Below are 24,177 nucleotides of genomic sequence, written 5' to 3'. Positions count from 1 at the left end.
CTAAGTTAAGGAATCTGCGGCTAGACTATGTCTCTACCAGATACATTGTTACCGAAGGTAAGTAACTTGTTCGTCTTGGAGTTACTGCATCTTAATCATGTGTTTGAAATCATTTCCGCCCTGTAACCCTGCTCCTGTCCTGCTGTGTCCCACAGAAGAGAAGACTCATCCGAGGGCTAGGATTATCGTAATCGTCACTGGAGTCCTCTTGGTGGTTCTCGTCGTCATTGTTTGCGTCATTTACTTTAATAAAACACGTCAGGTAAGGGGGCTCAGTTTGTTATTGTTGATGGGGAATGTCATCACTTCCTGATTCTTGTGTTACGACTGTGGGGTGTAGATGAATACATGCCAACATTTTAGAAGAGGTAGGTGGAGAGTTTAAAAATATTCAGGAGAATGTACTCATCCCATAGACTTATTTTAAAGTAGAGGAGATTTCAGGCAGAGAACCCCTAAAATCAATAAATTTTTGGCTTTAAAAATGACTACTAGCAGATTATTCTTGGAGGTTACTTCAAGTCCTGCGGCTGTGGGAACACCACCCCCCCCCGTCCTTTAATTCTGTCCTGTAGTGAAGGAGTTGGTACAGGGAGGGGCAGTGAGATGTCTGGAGCAATATGTGAATAATTAGTGAATGCTGTCCTCCCAAGAGGAATCCTGGAGGGAGGGGCAAGGCTAGGTTTTTTGATTCTTACATTAGCAACTTTTTCAGTCTAGACATATACCACTTCTCTCCAAGTGACTGGATGTGATGTTTCACAGGAGGTATGGTCACCTGCGCCTCATCTCTTTCCTCCACCTTTTCCTCGCAGGACACACCTCAAGAGTTGCGAGTCATGCTGATTTTCAGTTCTTCATCTCTGAACCCAGCTGATAGGGCCTTGCCGGTCCTGGGCCCATTGTGACTTTTCTTGAAGGGTTTCAAGATTGGCAGCCTGTGCTAATCTCAGTTCTTCTCTCCAACCCCCACAGATAGGGCCCTGCAGTGCCTTGGGCCTTTGTGACTCTAATGAGGGATTTAATGAGGTGCAGCCTGTATTAATCTCAGTTCCTCTGTCCAACGCACACGGATAGGGCCTGCAGTGCCTGGGACCTTTGTGGCTTTTATGAAGGGCTTCAAGAATGGCAGCCTATGCTAATCTCAGTTCTTCTCTCTGACCCCCGCCGATAGGGCCTGCAGCACGTGGGGTGTTTGTGTCTCTTAAGAGGGGTATCAACAGATGCAGGAGAAGTCAATTCCAGTTCTTTATTTGTGACCCACAGTGTCTCTACCTGGAGCACCTGGGGCCATTGTGCCTCATATGATTGCCTTCAAGAGTTGCAGTCTGTCCTAATCTCAGTTCCTCTCTCTGACCCCCACTAATAGGCCTGAAGTGCCTGGGGTCATTGTCGGTCTTATGAGGGGCTTCAAGGGACGCAGGAGGAGTCCATTCTAATTCTTTATCTGTCACCTGCAGTGTCTGTACCTGGAGCATCTGGGTCCTTTGTGGTTCTTATGAGGGGCTTCAAGAGGCACACCTGTGCTAATCTTGCTTGTTCTCTTTAAACTCAGCTTATAGAGCCTAAAGTGCCTGGGGCCTTTGTGGCTCTTAAGAGGGGCTTCAAGAGGCGCAGCCTGTGCTAATCTTGCTTCTTCTCTTTAAACTCCGCTGATAGAGCCTGAAGTGCCTGTGGCCTTTGTGGCTCTTATGAGGGTTTCAAGAGGCGCAGCCTGTGCTAATCCCGGTTCTTCTCTTTGAACTCCGCTGATGGAGCCTGAAGTGCCTGGGGCCTTTGTGGCTCTTATGAGGGGCTTCAAGAGGCGCATCCTGTGCTAATCTTGCTTCTTCTCTTTCAACCCCACTGCCTGAAGTGCCTGGGGCCTTTGTGGCTCTTATGAGGGGCTTCAGGATGTGCACTCTTTGATGAACCCAGATTCAAATCCACAGTGTTTTCTTGAGCCTTTGAAATCTCTTCTGTTCCAGGCATATGAGCTGCAGATTATACACTGTGCATAGATCGCCATCTGGTGTTGGGCCCGGATGTTTGCAGTTTGTTTTTCCTCTTGGAAAGTCTTTGGAAGTCACGAGTTCGGTGACTCCTCCTTTGGTTCGTATTGCGCATGGGCTTCGGCTCCATCCTCAGATTGTTTTTTTCCGCCATCGGGCTCGGATGTAATACTTCGCGCTCCGGTTCCGAACTTCCCAGTTCACCGATCGACGCATAAACCCTCGCTCATCGAGCTTCTTCAAAGACCTAAATGATCTTACTCATCTTCTCTTCGGCACTTCTTCGATTCCGGTGGTCGACGGCGGCCTTCGGGCCTATTCCGGCTCCGGTCTCGACTGATGGAAAGAACTCCCTTCAAGAAGTGCCCTCGATGTGGGTCCACATTTCCCCACACCGATCTCCATGAGGTGTGCAACCTCTGCCTCTCCCCAGAACACGAGGCCCGAGATTGTCCCGCCTGCAAGTCTTTTCGCTCAAAGAAGACCATTCGAGATCGACGGGCTAGATGCAACATGGCGCACTCCTCGACCTCCGCTCCAGTCGACATCTTCGGGGACGACGTCGAAGCTCCGGGACAGCAGGACATCGAACAGGAGGACGACGACCTAGTCAGCGCTTCCGAGGCCGACGACTCAGATGTGGAGGACATCACTCCGGCGCAGCGGGTCGTGAGTACAATTCCCCCTCCCACGCCGATACCGAAAAAGGCTTCGGTCACACCTTCGCCTCTGGGCCTAGGCAAGACCAAGGACACTGCTTCTCACACCTCACCTTCGGGCCCGGTAAAGAAGCCTAGTAAGCCTTCCGGCAGCTCGGGCTCGAGCAACCCGACCACCGGTGCCGAGAAACACCCTTCGGCACCGAAGAAAAAATCGGCCTCCACACCGAATCCGACACCGAAGCCTTTGGGGTCGAAACCTGCCACTCCGGTGCCGACAAAACATCACAAGACCCTCGGCACCGACACTCCCGTGCCGAGAACTTCTTCGGCACCGACCAAAAAAACGGAGGTTCCAAGGAAGCACGGCTTCGATAAACCTAAAAAGCCGTCGGCATCGAAACCTTCGGCGCCGGCCGAACAACCAGTGTTACAGGAGCTTTTTACACCGGATCCTTTGCAAAAAACTCTCACCAAAGATCCAAAGACTGGACACTTGACATTGTCTTCAAAAAAGAGACACTTGGACAAGCCAGCTCCACCTCCAAAGAGAAAGGACATTGCTACCTCTCCTTTCAGGGTGCCTTCCCCACCTCCTCCTCCTCCTCCTCCACCCTCTCCACCTCCACCTCATCAGTCCCCCACCTTGTCTCCTGTCCCAGACGATTTGGGGGACCCTTACTATGATCCAGCAGATGGGCCACAAGATCCCACCCCTACTGGATCTCCAGACCCATGGGATGATTATAACAATCCGGACATCCCAGATGTCCCACAGGATGACCTCTATCCCATCCCCCCCTGAAGATTCCTTGGGTTTTCACCACTTGTTACAATGGGCGGCACACTACCACGGGGTGGAGTTACACACAGACCCAGTGGAGGAAGATTTTCTCCTAGACACCTTTGACGATACACATAGGTCCACTGCAGTTCTACCTTTGTTAAAGGGCGTAATTAAACATGCCCCTGAGGTTTTTAAAGACCCAGTCAGGGCCAGGGTCCTAAACCCTCGGATAGAGAAAAAATACAAAGCCGCACCCACAGACCCTTCTTACATTAAAGGCCCTGCACCATTAGACTCCCTAGTGGTGTATACAGCTAGGAAGCGCTCAAATTCTCAGGCGTCAGGCGAGGCGCCCCCACCTGACAAAGAATCCAAGCTCCTAGATGCGTCAGGGAAGTGCACTGCGTCACAAGCGGCCAATATCTGGCGTATTGCCAATACGCAAGCATTGTTGGTCAGTTACGACAGGGCGCATTATGATGAGCTAGAGACCATCATGCACCATCTCCCTGAAAAGTACAAGACTAGGGCTAATGAACTTATTCAAGAGGGGAAAACAATAACCAACACCTCGATAAGATGTGCCCTGGATGCAGCAGATACAGCCTCCAGGGCCATAAACACCAGTGTCCTTCTCCGTCGCCATGCCTGGCTCTGGGTTTCAGGGTTTAAACCGGAGGTACAAGCCTCAATATTAAATCACCCCTTCGACCAAGACCTTTGGCCCTAAGGTAGACAAAGCCCTCGAAAAAATGAAGAAAGATACAGACACGGCGAAATCTATGGGAGCCCTACAGACACAGACTCCCAGGCGATCCTTTCGCCGTTCTTCCTTTCGGGGCACAGGCAGAGGCTACTCCTCGGACAGTGCGTCCACGTCCTATAAATCCCCCCCTCAATCTACCTTCAAGAAAGGTTATCAAAGAGGCGGATACAGAGGCAAAAATAATAAGGGCAGAGGCAAAACAAATACCGCCCGCTCTGCCACACCTCCTGCCCAATGACTTTCCCCCGCTCCCTCCAGACCATTCCACTCCGGTCGGAGGCAGACTACAATCTTTCCTTCATGTCTGGGAGACTATCACCTCAGACAGATGGGTGACACAAATTATTCAGTCAGGGTATTGCCTAGAATTAACATCAACACCCCCCAACATTCCACCCAGGCACCGCCCTATGTCTCAAGAACATACTGCGCTACTAACACAAGAGGTGATCTCCCTCCTGCAAAAAGGAGCAATAGAGCAGGTCCCCATAAATCAACAAAATTTAGGGGTCTACTCCCTGTACTTTCTAATTCCAAAGACAGACGAGACCCTACGACCTATCTTAGATCTCAGACCTCTCAACACCTACATTCACTCAGACCATTTTCACATGGTAACCCTTCAACAGGTTCTTCCACTTCTCTCCCAGAACGATTTTCTCACCACTCTGGACTTAAAAGACGCATACTTTCACATCCCAGTACACCAGTCTCACAGAAAGTACCTCAGGTTTGTGGTAGACGGTCGACACTACCAGTTCAAGGTGCTCCCGTTCGGGGTAACAACAGCACCAAGGGTTTTCACCAAGTGCCTGGCAGTAGTGGCTGCACACCTCAGAAGACGGCACATTCACGTCTTCCCTTATCTGGACGATTGGCTGATAAAAGCCACGTCCTAACAACAATGTGTGCGACATACCGCCGCTACAGTCCAGCTACTTCACCAGCTAGGTTTCACGGTGAACCATCAAAAATCCCACCTGGTACCATCACACACAAAACAGTATCTCGGTGCCACCATAGACACCTCAAAAGCCATAGCCAATCCCAATCCTGCCAGGATTGCAAAGATACAAGCGCTGCGTCAAAAATTCCTATGTCAACACTCTCCCAGCAAGAGTATTTATGCAGCTCATAGGGATGATGGCCTCTTGCATCTTTATAGTGCTGCATGCAAGACTCCAAATGCGTCCACTCCAAGAGTGCTTGGCGCGCCAGTGGAACCAGACCTAGGGACAGCTGACAGCTCTGGTGTTGGTAGACGGTCGCACTCATCGCTCTCTGCAGTGGTGGAACACCACAAACCTTTCTAAAGGTCGACCGTTCCTGGACCCAGTCCCACTAATAATCCTAACAGCAGATGCATCGCTCTCCGGCTGGGGAGCTCATCTGTTACCTCTAACAGCACAGGTCACGGGCACGTGGACGCTGCAACAGAAGTTACTCCACATCAACCATCTGGAGTTACTGGCGATCTTCCTCGCCCTAAAATCCTTCCAAGCGCAGATTTCAGGCAAAGCAGTCCTCATTCGCACAGACAACATGACTGCCATGTACTACATTCAAAAACAGGGGGGCACACAGCTCTCTCAGTTAGCACAGAGCATATGGAGATGGGCAATTCCACAAAAGATTTTTCTCCTAGCCCAACACGTCCCAGGAGTACAAAACACCGTGGCAGATCTGCTGAGCAGGCAGACACAGCAGATCCACGAGTGGAAACTTCACCCACAAGTTCTTCACCCGTTCTTTCAGAAGTGGGGGCATCCACACATAGACCTATTCGCCAACCACGAAAACAAAAAATGCCCAAGCTTCGCCGCCAGATATCCACACCCATTGTCCGAAGGCAATGCAATATGGATGAACTGGTCAAACAAGTTTGCATACGCTTTTCCACCTCTCCCACTAATTCCATTAGTGGTGCGAAAGCTACAGCAGCCTTCCCTAACTCTGATCCTGGTAGCTCCAACATGGGCCAGACAACCGTGGTACACCAATCTGCTGGAACTCTCAGAAGTACCACATCAAAAGCTACGCCTCTCGCCAGGCCTCCTAACCCAGAACCATGGAGAGATCGGGCACCCGGACCCAGCTCAACTCAACCTTGCGATCTGGCTCCTGAGGTCCTAGAATTTGGATACCTTAACCTTCCCCCTGATTGCATGAACATTATCAGGGAAGCAAGACGCCCTACTGCTAGGGCGGGCTATGCAGCAAAGTGGAAACGATTTGTTGTTTACTGCCACAACAATACAATCAATCCTTTAAACGTATCCATACAGCACATTATATGTTCTCTACTCCATTTACAAAGGTGTAACCTAGCATATACTTCCATTCGCTTACACCTCGCTGCAATTGCTGCCTATTTACAAAATAGGCAGCGCCTCTCACTTTTCAAAGTGCCTGCCATCAAGGCCTTTATGGAAGGCCTCAAAAGAGTAATTCCACCCAGAGTGCCACCCTCACCTGTTTGGAACTTGAATATAGTTCTCACACGGTTAATGGGACCCCCTTTCGAACCATTACATAAGGGTGAGCTGCAATTTCTCACATGGAAAACAGCTTTTCTAGTGGCCATCACTTCCCTCAGAAGAGTTAGTGAAATACAGGCATTCACTATACAGGAACCTTTCCTTCAGATGCATCACAACAAGGTTGTACTCCGCACCAATCCCAAATTTCTACCCAAAGTCATTTCTCCATTCCATTTAAACCAGTCGGTAGAATTGCCAGTCTTTTTCTCGCAACCCCAAACAGTTGCGGAAAGAGCCTTACACACACTGGATGTTAAAAGAGCTTTACTTTATTACATCCAGAGAACACAACCTTTCAGAAAAACCAAACAGTTATTTGTTTCCTTCTCCCCACCACACAAAGGCAACCCTATTTCCAAATCAGGGATAGCCAGGTGGATTGCTACCAAAAAGCAAAACGAACGCTATCGGTTCCCCCTAAAGCCCACTCTACAAGGAAGATAGGGGCTTCTATGGCTTTCCTAGGGAACATACCACTAGATGACATCTGCAAAGCAGCGACGTGGTCAACAACGCACACCTTCACAAAACATTACTGTGTAGATGTGCAAACCAAGCAACAGGCTAGTGTGGGCCAAGCTGTACTAAAAACACTGTTTCAAACAACTGCAACGGATGCCGGTGGTCGCCGCTAGGGTTGGGTACTGCTATATAATCTATGCACAGTGTATAATCTGCAGCTCATATGCCTCGAACGGAATATGCTACTTACCAGTATGCATCTGTTCTTGGCATGTAGAGCTGCAGATCTATACACGCCCACCCGCCTCCCCAGGCCACCTGTATCCGTTCCAGTCTTATCTTATTTAGATACAATACACATGGGTTTCTTTACTGTTACTACTACGCTCCATCTTTCCCTGCTGGCGAAAAACAATCTGAGGATGGAGCCGAAGCCCATGCGCAATACGAACCAAAGGAGCAGTCACCAAACTCGTGACTTCCAAAGACTTTCCAAGAGGAAAAACAAACTGCAAACATCCGGGCCCAACACCAGATGGCGATCTATGCACAGTGTATAGATCTGCAGCTCTACATGCCAAGAACAGATGCATACTGGTAAGTAGCATATTCCTTTCTTTATAGTGACCCTTCATTTCTAAATCTGGTCTGGCTTTAACTCATTCTTCAACCATTGGTCTGTTTGAGTGTTGTACATAGAGGTCTTTCGGCCACTGTCTTGTGGGTAATCAGTCACATTTTCTATTAGCTCACAACACAGTCGATAATGTGTTTGGCTTGTCAGGCAGTGTTAGCAATGACCTTTTTACAGTGCTCACTGCTGCTTAGTGTCCGCGTCCGCAAAGGAAAAAGAAATTGACACGTTAAGGAATCCCAGATGTAGCAATCCAGTTCTGCAGGGGACTTTGCATCGCCAGCTTTCATCCTGCCCTGCATTAAACTGCCGCACTCTCGAGCCTCAGGCGTCCAAACCCCCCACCCCCCACTCCCCCAGAGGATGCCATGAGCCTTGGAGGTGAGGCTCAAAGCCCTCAACTGCCCTTTCTGGCAGTGTGTAGTGGTACGCGCATTATATATTTTCCAGGCATTATATACTCACGACATGTACGCACGCGCCTTGGGATGATAGTGCAGTGAAGTCTTTATTAGGCTGTATCTAACACCCTTTTCACCAAATACAACAAAAATACAGTTGAAACCATGATTTTACACTGAAACTACATGTTCGAGGCATATGAGCTGCAGATTACACACTTGTGCAAAGATCGCCATCTGGTGTTGGGCCCGGATGTTTGCAGTTGTTTTTCCTCTTGGAAAGTCTTTGGAAGTCACGAGGTCGGTGACTCCTCCTTTGGATCGTTTTGCGCATGGGCTTCGGCTCCATCATCAGATTGTTTTTTTCCTCCATCGGGCTCGGATGTGATCTTCGCGCTCCGGTTCCGAACAGGTTTCCAGTTCAATCGACGCGCAATCCTCACCCCAATTTGCGGTATTGTTTTGATCGCGATCTCCACACTCGGCGCGGCTCTCATCGATAAAGACCTTCGATTCCAGTCGTTGACGACGGCCTTTGGGCCTACCCAAGCTCCGGTCCTGGCTCATGGAAAGGACTCCCTTCAAGAAGTGACCTCGATGTGGGTCTAAATTCCCCCACACCCATCTCCACGAAGTATGTAACCTCTGCCTCTCCCCTGAACACGAGGCTCGAGACTGTCCGGCGTGCAAGTCCTTCCGGTCCAAGAAAACTATTCGAGACCGAAGGGCAAGAAGAACCATGGCACGCTCGTCGACGGCGATTCCAGCTGACCTCTTCGGAGAGAGCGTTGACGCTCCAGAAGAACACCACACTGACGAGGGCCTCGTCAGCGCCTCCGAAGCCGACGATTCAGATGTGGAGGACATTACTCCGGCACAGAGGGTCGTGAGTACCAATTTGCCCCCCCCCCTCCCCCCCACACCCTCGCCGGCACCGAAAAAGGCTTCGGTCACGCCTTCGCCTCCGGGCCTAGGTAAGACCAAAGACACTGCTTCCCACACCGCACCTTCGGGACCGGTAAAGAAGCCGATTAAGCCTTCCGGCGTCTCGGGCTCGAGCCAGCCCACTGTCGGTGCCGACAAACACTCCTCCGCACCGACACCGAAAAAGAAAATGGCCTCCTCTTCGGCACCGAGCCCCATACCGAAACACTCGGTGCCGAAACCCAGCTCCAGCTCCTCGGTACCGACACCATCCCCAGAACCGACAAAAGCACACAAGGCCACCGGCACCGAGATCTCGAAGCCGAAACCCATCTCGGCACCGACCAAACCGAAAGCCCTTTCCAAGCCGCATAGTTCCAAACAGGACACTAAAGCCAGAAAACCAACGGCCCGATGCCTTCGGCGCCGACCAATAAACCACCTTCAGAAGAACTCTTTACACCGGATCCATTGCAAAAGACATTGACCAAGGATCCCAAAACCGGACATTTGATGCTCAGCATCAAAAAGAGACAGCTGGAAAAACCTGCCCCAGCTCCACCTCCAAAGAGGAAGGACTCTGCTTTCTCACCTTTCAGAATACCTTCCCCACCTCTTCCACCCCCTCCACCTTCCCCTCCTCCACCTTCTCCTTCTCCACCCCCTCCTCATCATTCCCCAACACCCCCTCCGGATGATGATGATCATGATGACACATATGATGACATAGGGGATGTGCCCCATGACTTACCTACAGGGGACCCCACTCCCACAGGCTCCCCAGACCCATGGGACGACTAGAACATCCCCAACATCCCTAACGTCCCACAAGATGATCTCTATCCTTCGAGACCATCCCCACCAGAAGACTCATTGGGGTTCAACCACTTACTCCAAAGGGCTGCACACTATCATGGGGTAGATCTCCATACCGACCCCGTGGAGGAGGATTTCCTCCTCGATACTTGCGACACCACGCATAGGGCCACCTCCATACTGCCCATGCTCAAAGGAGTTATAAAACATGCGCCGGAGGTCTTTAAAGACCCAGTCAGAGCCAGTGTCATTAACCCACGCATTGAGAAGAAATATAAAGCCGCCCCTACAGATCCCTCCTACATCAGAGGGCCAGCACCACTAGATTCCCGGGTAGTGTCCACAGCACGAAAGAGGGCCAACTCCCATGCGTCAGGCGAAGCACCACCACCTGACAAAGAGTCAAAGCTCTTGGACGCATCCGGCAAGCGCACTGCATCACAAGCTGCCAACATATGGCGTATCGCTAATACACAAGCACTACTAGCAAGATATGACAGGGCCCATTATGACGAACTAGAAGCCATAATGCAACACCTCCCTGACTAATACAAAAATAGGGCAAACAAGTTAATTCAGGAGGGCAAAACCATCACTAATACCTCCATCCGTTGTGCCCTAGATGCAGCCGACACTGCCTCCAGGGCCATCAATACTAGCGTCCTCCTCCGTCGCCATGCCTGGCTAAGGATCTCAGGATTTAAACCAGAAGTACAAGCTTCCATCCTGAACCATCCCTTTGACCAGGAACATCTGTTCGGCACAAAAGTGGATGAGGCCATAGAAAAGATGAAAAAAGACACGGACACGGCGAAATCTATGGGAGCTTTACAATCACACTCTCCCAGGCGTTCCTTTCACCGTTCTTCCTTTTGGAGCACATCCAGAGGCTACTCCTCTGATACTGCTTCCACTTCATATAAGGCCCCTACCCAATCCACCTTCACAAGGGGTTACCAAAGAGGCGGCTACAGGGGCAACAATAACAAACGCAGAGGCAAGACAAACACCGCCCGCTCTGCCTCCGCACCTACCCAATGACTTCCCTCCAATCCCCCCCCCAGACCATCCCACTCCGGTTGGGGGCAGACTCCGAAATTTCCTTCCTGTCTGGGCTACCATCACCTCAGACAAATGGGTAACACAAATAATTTGGTCAGGCTACTGCCTAGAACTAATATCTACCGCCCCAAACATTCCACCCAGACAACGCCCAATGTCACAGGAACATCTAACATTACTAAAGCAGGAGGTAATCTCCCTCCTACAAAAAGGGGCGATAGAACACGTTCCTACCAACCAACAAAATATGGGGGTCTACTCCCTATATTTTCTCATATCAAAAAGGGACGGGACTCTACGGACCATCCTAGACCTCCGGCCCCTAAACACATACATACACTCAGACCATTTTCACATGGTAACACTTCAGCAGGTACTTCCACTGCTCTCCCAAAACGACTTCCTGACCACTTTAGACCTAAAAGACGCTTATTTCCACATTCCTGTGCACAACGCTCACAGGAAGTTCCTCAGATTTGTAGTGGACAGCCAACACTACCAATTCAAAGTACTCCCATTCGGAGTCACAACAGCACCACGAGTATTCACCAAGTGCCTAGCAGTAGTGGCAGCACACCTGAGGAGACAACACATCCATGTCTTCCCATACCTAGACGACTGGCTAATAAAAGCCAGTTCATACAACCAGTGTGTACAACACACGCATGCCACTATCCAGCTACTTCACCAACTGGGCTTCACAGTAAACTACGCAAAATCCCATCTAACAACCATCCTACATAAAACAATACCTCAGTGCCACCATAGACACCTCAAAAGCGCTAGCCTACCCCAGTCCTGCCAGGATTACAAGCATTCAGGCGCTACGCACAAAATTTATGGCACAACACTCTCTTCCAGCTCGGGTGTTTATGCAACTAATAGGGATGATGGCCTCTTGCATATTCATAGTACCTCACGATAGACTCCAGATGCGTCCTCTCCAAGAGTGTTTAGCACGTCAATGGAACCAGGCCCAAGGTCAATTAACAGATCTGGTGTTGGTAGACGGTCGTACCCATTGCTCTCTGCAGTGGTGGACCACCACAAACCTTTCCAAAGGTCGACCGTTTCTGGACCCGGTTCCTCAGATAGTACTGACAACGGACGCATTGCTCGCCGGCTGGGGAGCTCACCTATTACATCACACCATGCAGGGCAGATGGACACCTCAACAAAAGTTACTCCACATCAACCATCTGGAGTTACTAGCCATCTTTTTAGCCCTAAAATCGTTTCAAACACAGATTTCAGGCAAGGCCGTCCTAGTCCGCACAGACAACATGACAGCCATGTACTATAAACAAAAACAAGGCACACGCACTCTCCACAGCTCTCTCAGCTAGCACAGAGCATATGGAGATGGGCCATACCCCAGAAAATGTTTCTCCTAGCCCAACATGTCCCAGGAGTCCAAAATACGATAGTGGATCTGCTCAGCAGACAAACGCAACAACTCCACGAGTGGGAACTCCACCCACAAGTTCTTCACCCATACTTTCAGATGTGGGGGCATCCACAGATAGACCTCTTCGCCACCCATGAAAACACCAAATGCCCAAGCTTCGCTGCCAGATATCCACACCCATTGTCCAAAGGCAATGCGATATGGATGAACTGGTCAGGCAGATTTGCGTACGCTTTTCCGCCTCTCCCACTCATTCCTTTGATGGTGAATAAACTACAACACTCCCTCACACTAATCCTAGTAGCTCCAACTTGGGCCAGACAACCGTGGTACACCACACTGCTGGAACTCTCTGTAGTACCGCACCAAAAGTTACACCTCTCTCCACACCTCTTAACCCAGAACCATGGAGAGATCAGGCACTCGGACCCAGCTCAGCTCAACCTAGCGATCTGGCTCCTGAAATCCTAGAATTTGGTTACCTAAATCTTCCCCCTGACTGTATGAACGTCATCAAAGAAGCTAGGCGACCCACCACTAGAGCGTGCTACGCCGCCAAGTGGAAACGTTTTGTTGTCTATTGTCACAACGATACCATCAATCCCCTAGATGTGTCCATTCAACACATCATAGGCTATTTACTACACCTACAAAGATGCAATCTAGCCTATACGTCCATTAGACTGCACCTCGCAGCCATAGCAGCTTATCTACAAAACAGGCAACATCTATTACTCTTTAGAGTACCTGCCATTAAAGCCTTCATGGAAGGCCTTAAAAGAATAATTCCCCCCAGACTGCCACCCTCACCTGTGTGGAACCTAAATATCATTCTCACCAGGCTAATGGGGCCTCCCTTCGAACCTCTGCACAAATGTGAACTTCAATTCCTAACATGGAAAACCGCTTTTCTTGTAGCCATCACTTCCCTCAGAAGGGTCAGTGAGATACAAGCACTCACCATTCAAGAACCTTCTCTCCAAATGCACCATAACAAGGTTGTTCTCCGTACCAACCCAAAATTCCTCCCTAAAGTCATTTCTCCCTTTCACCTAAACCAAGCTGTAGAACTCCCCGTATTCTTCTCGCAACCACAGACCGTTGCAGAAAGAGCTCTTCACACACTAGATGTCAAAAGAGCTTTACTCTACTACATAGAGAGAACACAACCTTTCCGTAAGACCAAACAACTGTTTCTCTTTCTCTCCACCACACAAGGGCAACCCCATCTCCAAGTCGGGGATAGCTAGGTGGATTGTCAAATGCATTCAGATTTGCTACCACAAAGCAAAGCAAACGCTATCCGTTCCCTCTAAAGCCCACTCTACACATAAAATAGGGGCTTCAATGGTATTTTTAGAGAACATCCCATTAGATGATATCTGCAGAGCAGCTACATGGTCAACGCCGCACACTTTCACTAAACACTATTGTCTAGATGTGCAAACTAAGCACCAGGCTAGTGTGGGCCAGGCTGTACTCAAAACATTATTTCAAACCACTGCAACAGATACGGGTGGTCGCCGCTAAGGATGGGTACTGCTTTATAATATATGCACAAGTGGGTAATCTGCAGCTCATATGCCTCGAACGGAATATGCTACTTACCAGTATGCATCTGTTCTTGGCATGTAGAGCTGCAGATCTACACACGCCCACCAGCCTCCCCGGCTACATTTATCTGTTCCAGTTTATCTTATTTAGATACAACACACATGGGCATCTTTCCTGTTACTACTATGCTCCATCTTTCCCTGCTGGCGAAAAACAATCTGAGGATGGAGCCGAAGGCCATGCGCAATACGATCCAAAGGAGGAGTCACCGACCTCGTGACTTCCAAAGACTTTCCAAGAGGAAAAACAACTGCAAACATCCGGGCCCAACACCAGATGGCGATCTATGCACAAGTGTGTAGATCTGCAGCGCTACATACCAAGAACAGATGCATACTGGTAAGTAGCATATTCCTTACAAGCTAAGTATATGATTGGTGTTTCAAAAAACAAAAGCTCCTAGAAGCCACCAAAGAGGGCAGGGCAGGTGCCAGGTAGGTTTAGAGATGCCTCTTAGTTCGCCAGAGAGACCATTTGAACAGCAACATCCCCACGCAGCATTAACCAGTGTCCAGGGTGAGTTGATGACACCCAGTTTTGGTGTGGATGCAGTGTGGGTACACAAACCTCCGTTTCCCTGGTAAGTAGTGGACGTAGCAACAGAAGTTTGGAAGTGGTAGGACAGCAAACAGTAGCCGATGTGACCATGGGAAAGGTGGTGCAACTATCTCTGCTGGTAGCTGCCAGGGGTCAGGTTGACCTGTCCCAGGTGGTGCAGGGTCAGGGGTTGACAAACAGGCAGTGTCCCCACTGGTTCCGGCCCAGTCAGTTGGGTCCCCTGGGTCTCAGCAGCTTGTGCTAGGAAGTCCAAACCCTACAGAGATGGCGAAGGGCGAGTTCACAGACTTGATTGCCCAGCCACCACAGGGGGTCAATGCCACATCAATGGTTTGGGGGGATGGGGGTGAGGGGCGCTGGAGTGTTCAGCCCAGTCAAGGACACCCAGGGCAGTCCTAGGCTGCTTGTAGGGAAATGGCTAGATGTTGCTGGTCGAACTGGAATTCCCTGGGACTCCTTCCACCAAACTAGTACCAGTGCCATAGAGCTCTCACCAGATATTGGGCTATGGGCAGGGGGCTGGCTTTGCAGTCCTCCAACCTGCCCTGGTTTCTCATTTGCAAACAATAGTTTACAGAAGTGCCAACCCAACAGTCTGCCCCAGGGTAAATAGCGTGGCACTTCCCAACTGAAATGAAGGAAAGAGTTTGTAAAAGGTAGTTTTGTCCTCTCTTTGACTTCATCAACGCAGGGATGCTGCCGGAGAGAGGGAGGCAAGGTGGGGATTGGGTTTTTCGTCCCAAGAGATCAGTGAAGAAATGGGTTTTGTCATTTATGCAGCGATTCTTACAGAGAATTTTCCATCCCTGGCTCCATTAATCATGGGTTATACTTCCCTGATACAGCCTGGTTGCAGTGTGACATGCAGTGTAGGTAGTTGAAGGCTTTCTGCCCAGAAATCGCATGGGATCAGAGGGAAATAAATCGGTGACATGCAGAATTTGAGGTTGCGAACAATGCAGTGAAAGTGAACCGTTCCTTGGGGGAAATGGTGCCAGATCTCTTTCCTCAAACACTGTACCATGATTGGTAAGACTTCAGCTGCTCCTGTACGTTCCTAGCAAATGGTACCCCTGGTACCTAGGGCATGAGTACTGAAGAGGGTCCTCTGGGGCCTCAGCATTTATTATGCCACCCAATGGACCCCTCAACAAGACCCTGCTCTCAGCCATAGCAGGCTATGTGTCTATGTACAGAGAAATCGGAAGAGTCGACATAGCACACAGCCCTGTGTGCCATGCCAGCCATACACTCCATAAGATATAGGTAAGTCACCCCTACTGCAGGCCTTAAGGCAGGGTGTACTATTTCCTATGTGAGGGCATATCAGCATAAGCAGATATGCCCCTACAGTGTCCAGTCTATTCTGAGATGTTTTAAGTGCACAGGAAAGCCTTAAGACATCATGGACCGTAAGCTTGTCAAAATCAATCAGTGTTTGTTAAGGGCGGCTACTCACCCATGAGGGTCTCAAAGCGCGGGGGGGGGGGGGGAGGGAGAGGCTGCAGGTCCTGATGGGCATTGAGGTTTGATTGAAGAGCCAGGTCTTGTGATCCTTCTTGAATTAGGTCAGCGATGGAGATACCCTGAGGTGGAGAGGCGGGGTTTTCCAGGTTTTGGCGGCGAGGTAGAAGAAGGATCTTCCTCCAGTCCTGGTCTTGTGGAACTGAGGGACGGTGCAAGGGCCAGTTCGGCAGAGCAGAGGTGTCTGGCGGGTATGTGGAATGAGAGGTGGTGCTTCAGGTATGCTGGTCAGGTGTCGTGGAAGGTTTTGTAGGCGTGAACATGACTTTTGTTGCCTGGGAGCCAATGAAGTTCTCGCAGGTGTTCGGAGATGTGGCTGTGGCATGGGATGTTGAGGGCCAGTCTGGCTGAGACGTTCTGAATGTTCTGTAGTTTCCTGAGGAGTTTCTGGGTGAAACCTGCGTAGAGTGCATTGCCATAGTCGAGTCTGCTGCTGATGAGTGCATGGGTGACCATCTGTCTGGCCTTAGTGGGGATCCATCTGAAGGTTTTTCGAAGCAGGCGAAGGGTATGGAAGCCTGATAAGGAGACGGCGTTGATCTGACAGTTCACCATGAGTGAGGAGTCCAGTATGATGCCGAGGTTTTGTGCGGGCCTGTGGGTGTTGGGGGGGGACTTAACGAGGTGGGCCACCAGGACCCTTCCTAAGCGGAGGTGTTGGGCACCTGGATGAGAACTTCAGTCTTGTCCGAGTTGAGCTTGAGGCAGCTGTCTATCATCCAGGTAGCGGCGGCCTTCCTCCCGTCGTGGAAGTTGTTTCTGGCGATTGCGGGCTCATTGGTGAGGAAAAAGATCAGCTGGGTGTTGCCGGCATTGGAGACGATGTTGAGTCTGTGGTTCCTGGCTATGGCTGTGAGCAGGGCCATGCAGACGTTGAAGAGGGTGGGGCTCAGGGGACTCCTCAGGTGATCTCCGTGAGTACTGAGAGGAACGGGGGTAGTCTGACTCTGTGTTCTACCGGTGCGGAAGTAACAGATCCAGTCCAGTGCCTTGTCGCAGAGTCTCATGCTTAGGGCGCAGTGTGAGACAGCGTCGAAGGTGACCGAGAGGTCCAGGAGGAGGAGGGCTGCTGTTTCTTCCCGGTCGAGGAGGTAGCGGATGTCATTGTGGCAGTGAGGAGTGCAGTCTCAGTGCTGTGGTTGCTTCGGATGCCAGATTGAGAGGAGTCCAGGACGTGGTTGGCTTCCATGAACTCGGAGAGTTGATTGTTGATGGCCTTCTCGATGACCTTGGCTGGGAAGGGGAGCAGGGAGATGGGTCTGAAATTGTTGAGATCTGTCGGTTCGGCACACAGTTTCTTCAGCAGGGGGCTGATCTTGGCATGTCTCCAGTCGTCGGGGAAAGTGCCGGTCTCGGTGGAGCGGCGTAATTTGGGGGAGATGGAAGTTGTGGCTCTGTGGAAGATGTTGTGCGGGCAGGATTCCAAGGATGTTCCGGAGTAAATGCTCTTCATGGTCTTGAGTGTCGTCTGTGGTGAGCGGGGTCCAGTTGAGCAGGCTCTGTTGAAGGGTGGTGTTGTCGCATGTGGTAGTGCGGAAATGATGGGCGATTCTTGGGTGTCAAAACTGTCATAGATCTGCTTGATCTTGTGGTGGAAGTAGGAGCCTGAGTTTTTTGTGGAGGTCTTGGGAGGGTGGGACTTCTGTGGTCTCGCTATTGGGTTTGGCAAACTCCTTCACAATGACGAAGATTTCTTTGCTGTTGTCTGCGTTGGCATTTATTCTGCCTTGGAGGGCCGTTTCCTCTGTAGTTTTGAGGAGGAAGTTGTGTGCGGTGACGGTGGCTTTGAAGTCTGCGTGGGCTTCCAGGATTGTTCCATCTCTTATCGTGCACTCTACAGGTATGTCTGGACTCATGGAAGGTGGCAGTGAACCAACTGGCTTTCTTGGAGTATTGCTTGCCGGATGGTTTCATGAGGGGCGCCAGCACATCGGAGAAGTTGGAGATCCATCGGTGGAGGTTGTGTGCTGCGGAATTGGCGCCTGTGGATGTTGGGGGTGTGGTTGTGCTGCGGGTGGCTCTGAGGTGTTCTCCGGTGACTTTGTTCCATGTGTGCGGTTGTGTACAGTGGGTTTGGTGAAGGCGATGTGAACGCAGTGGTGGTCGGTCCAGAGTTTTTCAAAGGTGTGGCTATAGGTGATGTTTTCACTGGCGGAGAAGACTTGGTTGAGCATGTGTCCCGCTGTGTAGGTCAGAGAGGTGACTAGCTGCTTGAGTTCGATGTTGGCGAGGTTCTCCAGAAGGGGTGCAGTGTTCTGGTCATTGGGGTTGTCCAGGTGGAAGTTGAGGTCGCCAAGTAGCATGTAATCGGTAAATGCGAGAGCCTGGGGTGCGATGAAGTTGATGATGGTGTCTGTGAAGGGTAGGCGGGGGCCAGGGGTCTGTAGACGAGGGTGCTGCGGAGGGTGGTGTTGAGGTTGGTCTGTACCTGGTTGTCGTAGGGTTGTCCAAGTGGGTGGTCAGGTGGAGGGAGTTCTTGTGGACGGTGGCGATGCCTTCTCTTGGTCGGTCGGTGTGGTCCTTGCGGGTGATCTTGTAGTTGTCAGGGATGGTGGTGACAATGTCTGGGCCCGAGCTGGTATTCATCCAAGTTTCCGTGAGGACGGCGATGTCTGGGAGACAGTCAAGGAGGTCCCAGATTTCCGTGGCGTATTTGTGATGGGAGCACATGTTGAGGAAGATGCATCTGAGCCGGTCAGGTTAGCTGTAGGTTGACCGGGCGGTAAGAGGAGCTGGAGTGCAGAGGTGGGTGTGGGTGCAGCTGCAGTTTCAGCAAGAGAACGGTCCTTGGATGTCTTTTGGTGACACGAGGTGGCTGGCTGCGTGGTTTCCGGTGTTGAGGGTGAGGAGGGCGCTGGCATCCTATTGGTGGAAGGGGTGAGAACCAGGGTCCGTGGTGCTAGGCGCGGTCCAGGCGCAGACGGGCTTGCCTTTGTGAGTGTGAGGGGGAGGGCTGGACAGGTGGGAGGCGGGAAGCAGGAAAAGTGGTGCTGGAAGGGGACAGGGACGCAAGGGTCGAGCAGCGATAGGGGCACGGCACGGAAGAGGGTGAACAAGTGAAACGAGTATGCAAAAAGGGGGAAAAAGACAAAACAAAGTAAAAAAGAGTTCAAAGAAGGCAGAGGGGAAAAAAGTCGGAAAGCACAAGGACAGGAGACAGATCAGAAGCAGAGCAAAGATGCTCCCCACTAGGGATGAGGTGCAGGAGGGCCTCGAACACCAACCAGCAAGGGTCAGTGGACCTGCAAGGGGCAGCAGCTACCAGGTGAAGCTGCGCAGGAAGGGAGGCAGTTCTTTGACAAGGTCCGTGAAATTGCTCCTTTCCTGCCGCAGCATCCGCCATTAGGTAGTGTGAAGGGGAGGGCTGGACAGCCAGGTGGCGGAAATCAGGAATCGGTAAACGGGTGCTGGAAAGAGGCGGTCCGTGGGGGTCAAGTAGCGGCAGGGGCATGGCACAGAAGAGGGTGAAAAAGTGAAGAGTAAGCAAAAAGGGGGAAAAGAGGAAAAAGTAAAAAGAGTACAAAGAAGGCAGAGGGGAAAAAGAGGCAGAAGGACAGAAGGCAGACCAGAAGCAGAGCAAAGATTCTCCCCGCTAGCCCACCAGGGATGAGGCGCAGGCGGGAGCCTGCGGGTGGAGGAGGGCCTCGAACACCAATCAGCAAGCGTCAGTGGACCTACAGGGATAGCAGCTACCGGGAGGAGCTGCGCAAGGAGGGAAGCAGTTCACAAGGAAACACACATTTCATAGCTCCATGATGGCTTCACTGATTTCTAAAGTGTGTGGTACCAAACATCTTGTCTTAATAAATCCTCACTTATGCCAATGCTGGATTTATTAATAAATTCACACAGTAGACCCTTTAGAGGGTCCTCTGATAACCTACCAAGCAGTGGCATGGTGTCTGACTTGTTTTTCCTAGTCTACCTCCACCAGACATGTTTCTGAGCTCATGGGGTGAGAGCCAGCGCTGTCAGAGGACAGAGACAAAGCCTGCTCTGGGCGGAGGGGATTCCTGCCTCCTCCAGGACATGATGGCCTTCCTGGGCGGGAAGCTTTAAAGGCAATGCTGCCTTGGGAATCCAAACCAGGAATCCCCACCACCTTTGAAATCCAACCCAAGAACCTCTAGATAGTGAGGGAAGCCAAGCCCCCTTTCCTGTTCCACTTTTGACCGGAGGAAAGGCAAGAAAATTAGTTCGATTCGGAGAGGTCCACACTTAGCCTACACCACCCCTAGGGTGGGGCAAGTGATGTGAACCCCTCTCCTGAAATTCAACAATATTGGGATGATGGAAAAACAATCTATCAGGGCTAGGGTAGAACCACTTGCCACAAGAAATGGTCACTAAAGGGTGTAGACACCATAAAGTTAGGTATCCCATTGGCAACCCTGAGACCCGAACATCAGTTTCGACGGACAAAAGAAGACCAGGACAAAGAAGACCTGCTGCTCGAGATCTGAATCCCTGTTGCAGAAGAAAAAGGTGCCAAAACCCTGCCTGCTGCTCCAAGGACTCAACAATCGCTGCTGCTGTGCTGTGTCATCCTGGAACCTGAAAGGACTCTAAGAGCCCGAAGGGCCCACCAGCCTTCAGGAAATTGCCAAGAACCTCCCTTGGAGGGAAGGTATAACTCCCCTGCACTACAGGCACCAATCCAGTGAAGTCTGGTTTGTCAGCTTGCTGCTCCCTGATGACCTTGACAGAGCACTGAAGCAAGAAAAGGTACAACAGCTCCAAAGGGTCAGATCTGCCTCTCCACGAAGTTTGGAGGCACTAAGACCTACCAAAGCTATAGCGGGCCAATACCGGGGGTACAGGACCCCCAACGGCAAACACAAAAAAGAAGAGTCCACACCGGACTCCCAAAGCACCAGAAGCAAGCACCGATCAAGGGACATCGAGATGCCTGAGCTGTCCCGAGATTGCTTCTCCAAGTGGACTTCTCCTGACCGCGAGGACCTCAAGTCACACAATGACCGGCTGACCTGTTCGCTGTGCACCGAACCGCACCGGCCCTGACACCGACTAACCAGTGGTGCTCCCGTGGTCTCTAAACCCTTGCGACCTCCTCCCTCAAAGGAGCTTCACCGGACTTACCTGTGAGTCATCCTGTGCAATGTGTTTTCAAGTGGCCCCCTTCGTCTTTGCGCACCAGCTTCCAAGACCCTCAGCAGCCGATCTGGGACACTCCCAAACGTTCCTGCTGGAAATTTTAACCTGTTATCGACATCGACCTAAAACAAGAAGGTGAATTTCGTGAAAGCATTGCCTAATTTTCTATGCATTTTTCTACTTTCTCCCCATTGTTTCCTATGGTGCGTAATTGCGCACAAAAGTGATATATTTTCCGAACTTTGAAAAATCGTAACTCTGAAAGTATTTACCTTAGAACTGTGTTCTTGGACTTACACATTCTATAAAAATCAATATTGTTTTTCTAAATTGGTCTCTAATTTATCCTTGATTGATTTATCATTTATTGTCTTGGTGAAGTACAATAAATGCTTAGCACTACCCTCTGATAAGCCTAACAGCTCGCTCACACTATCACAAAAAGAGCATTAGAATTATCTACTTTTACCTCTGCATACTATTTGGGGATTCACCGGACTCTCTGCTCTCTGAACAGTGTACTTCATTTTTGTACACTATATTGAGAGCCAGCTTCCTACATCCGTTTACTGCTTGGGCCCAAAGAAGGACAGAGGCCTTAGGCTTATCTTGGAGCTCCTTCAGAACCTGCTCATCTGGCAGGAAAAATTAAACATACTCTGCAAGTGCCAAGTGCTGTTTGTCTTGAACTCCAAACTGTGGTTGATACCCAAAGACCTCCAGGACGCCTCACAATCGTTACTTAAGTTTCACAGTGGGGTTGTAATATTTTTAGACTGTGGTCCTTCTGTTTGAATTGATCATAAGCCCATGTGCATTTATAAAGGTGCTGGTGGTGCAGGGGCTTCACTGGTGGTGGTGTGACCATGAATGACATAGTTGGATGACTGGCTAGTAAAAGTGTTGTCTCCTGTTCTGGCTCAGGAACCTTGGTGACCTCTCCTTTCGAACTGATGCACTGATTGTAGGAAAGTAGTATCTGCTTTTATTGTTACCCCCACTTTTTGCCTGGTGCTATGCTGTTTCTGACTAGTCTGACTGGGATCCTGCTAATCAGGACCCCAGTCTCTGTGCTTTCTCCCCTAAATTGGATAGGGTGAGAACTTAAGTATACCCCAGATTTGCCACTGATGTACCCTTTTAAGTCCCTAGTATATGGTACCAAGGTACCCAGGGCATAGGTATACCATGGGTCTCCCATAGGCTGAAGCATGTATTGTGCCACCCAAGGGAGACCACTCCAAGTGGGACTACAGGCCTGCTATTGCAGCCTGTATAAGCTGGTGCTAGCACAGTCCTGAAGGCAGGGTCCTCGGTTCTAAGTGTGAGGGTGCCCCTGCATGAACAGGACACCCCTACAATCTTAGGAGTCCATTCTCCCGGGTTGTAAGTGCATCAGCCAATGCGATATATAGAGTGGCCATGCATCATTACACGAGGACCATCTCTAAACTGGCTGTGACAAACCCTGCTGGGTTTGGTAGCAAACATGTTGGAATCATACCCACACACCATAAACGGTGTTAGAGGTATGATTCCATGCACTGTAAATCTCTGTTGGGAGGCCCTCAGTGCTCCCGGTACCAGTCATCCAGAACCGGACAGCAAGCTAGGGCTGCTGCCGACCAGAGACTTGTTTCTGCCCTCCCGCTGCTGAGCCAAGCTCAAGCAGGGGAAGGCAGAACAATAGGTATCCTGTCACAGGGAGGTGTGACTACCTCCCAGAGAGGGTTCAGTGTATTGGGGCAGGGTGGGAGCGCTTACCAGTGCCACTGAGACTGCTTTAAGAGCACACTTGGTGCCTTCCTTTCATACTCCAGTTCAAACTTGTTCAGGGAGCCGTTGGCTCACGCTCTGGCATGAAACTGGACAAAGGACATGGGAGTATCCTCCCCACTGTCCAGCCCCTCCTCTGGGAGGGACCCCTGAATTGTCCCAACCCTTTCCCTAGGGTACTTAAGGGCATATCTGTGGGTGGGTCCCTAGATTCGTCGTGGGACAAGATTCAGATCAGACAGCACTTCATCTTCAACTGTCTGGGCACTCTGGACTTTGCTCTGGGCACCAAGACTGCACCTGGTCTCGTCATCCTGCTAGTCTGTGCCTTTGCTCCGTACAGGATCCTCACAAGGCCTGTGGACATCAAAGACACATGAAAGAATCTCCCTTGAAGTGAAGGAGTCACTTCCCTGTGTCCGCAGGCACCGCAACACAGCTGACCATACTGCTGATCCTAGGCTCCCACAGTCTCTAAAACGGTCAGCAACACAGGTGGTGGTTCTGCATCTGTAACTCTCTGCACTGTCTTCTCACCGAGTTTGAGTCAAGTATTCCTTTTTGGAACCGCTGGAACAGAACCCCTGTGCACCGCTTTGACTTGCCAATGTCAAGGTTTGTTGACTCTCTTCCTCCGAGATCTTCCGGCTCCAAGAAGCTCGAACCTCAAGAATCCCCTGCAGCCAAGATCATTGTCCTCACAGCATCCCTTGCACCGTGGGTCTGTATGTTTGGTGAGCTGCTCGAGCTCATCTTGCGATTCCTGTGCCTCGGGCCTGTGGGTCCTCTCGAGGGTCTTCTTTGACTGCAGTGGGCTCCCCTGATTGCTTGGGGCCTACTTTGCTTGTGGTGAGTCACTTGGACCTTGCTGGTTCCGACACTGCACATTTTTCGCTTGCCACGTTGTTTTCGGTTACCAAGGTTTGTTAGTGGTCCCGACAGACACCGCCCCCTCAACTCTCGACATCCGACATGGAATAGATCGTGAACAGCTCCTGGACTGCCACAGCGTTGCCTGGTCCACACAGCTGCAGCTCCAATGTCATCGTCAACTCTCCTGCATCACCCAACATCGGTGAACATTCATCTTCCGTGCTTCCTGGTCACTCCTGAGTGGCGTGGACTCTGTCCCTTCTGCTT

At 50.7% G+C, this 24,177-nt stretch overlaps 1 protein-coding gene across 1 annotated transcript in view; it reads left to right on the top strand.

The window, feature by feature from the left end:
• LOC146869802 (uncharacterized) overlaps positions 1-24,177 on the top strand; it is a 508,722-nt gene that overhangs the window by 416,638 nt on the left and 67,907 nt on the right. Inside the window, exon 18 of the mRNA XM_085640499.1 lies at positions 156-262. Coding sequence (XP_085496625.1) covers positions 156-262 — 107 coding nt within the window. The remainder of the gene's footprint in view (positions 1-155; positions 263-24,177) is intronic.

The sequence above is a fragment of the Triturus cristatus genome, chromosome 1_1 (genome assembly GCF_964204655.1).
Source record: "Triturus cristatus chromosome 1_1, aTriCri1.1, whole genome shotgun sequence".
Lineage (NCBI taxonomy): Eukaryota > Metazoa > Chordata > Amphibia > Caudata > Salamandridae > Triturus > Triturus cristatus.
Note: the sequence above shows the minus strand (reverse complement) of the source record. Positions and strands in the feature narration are given on the sequence as shown.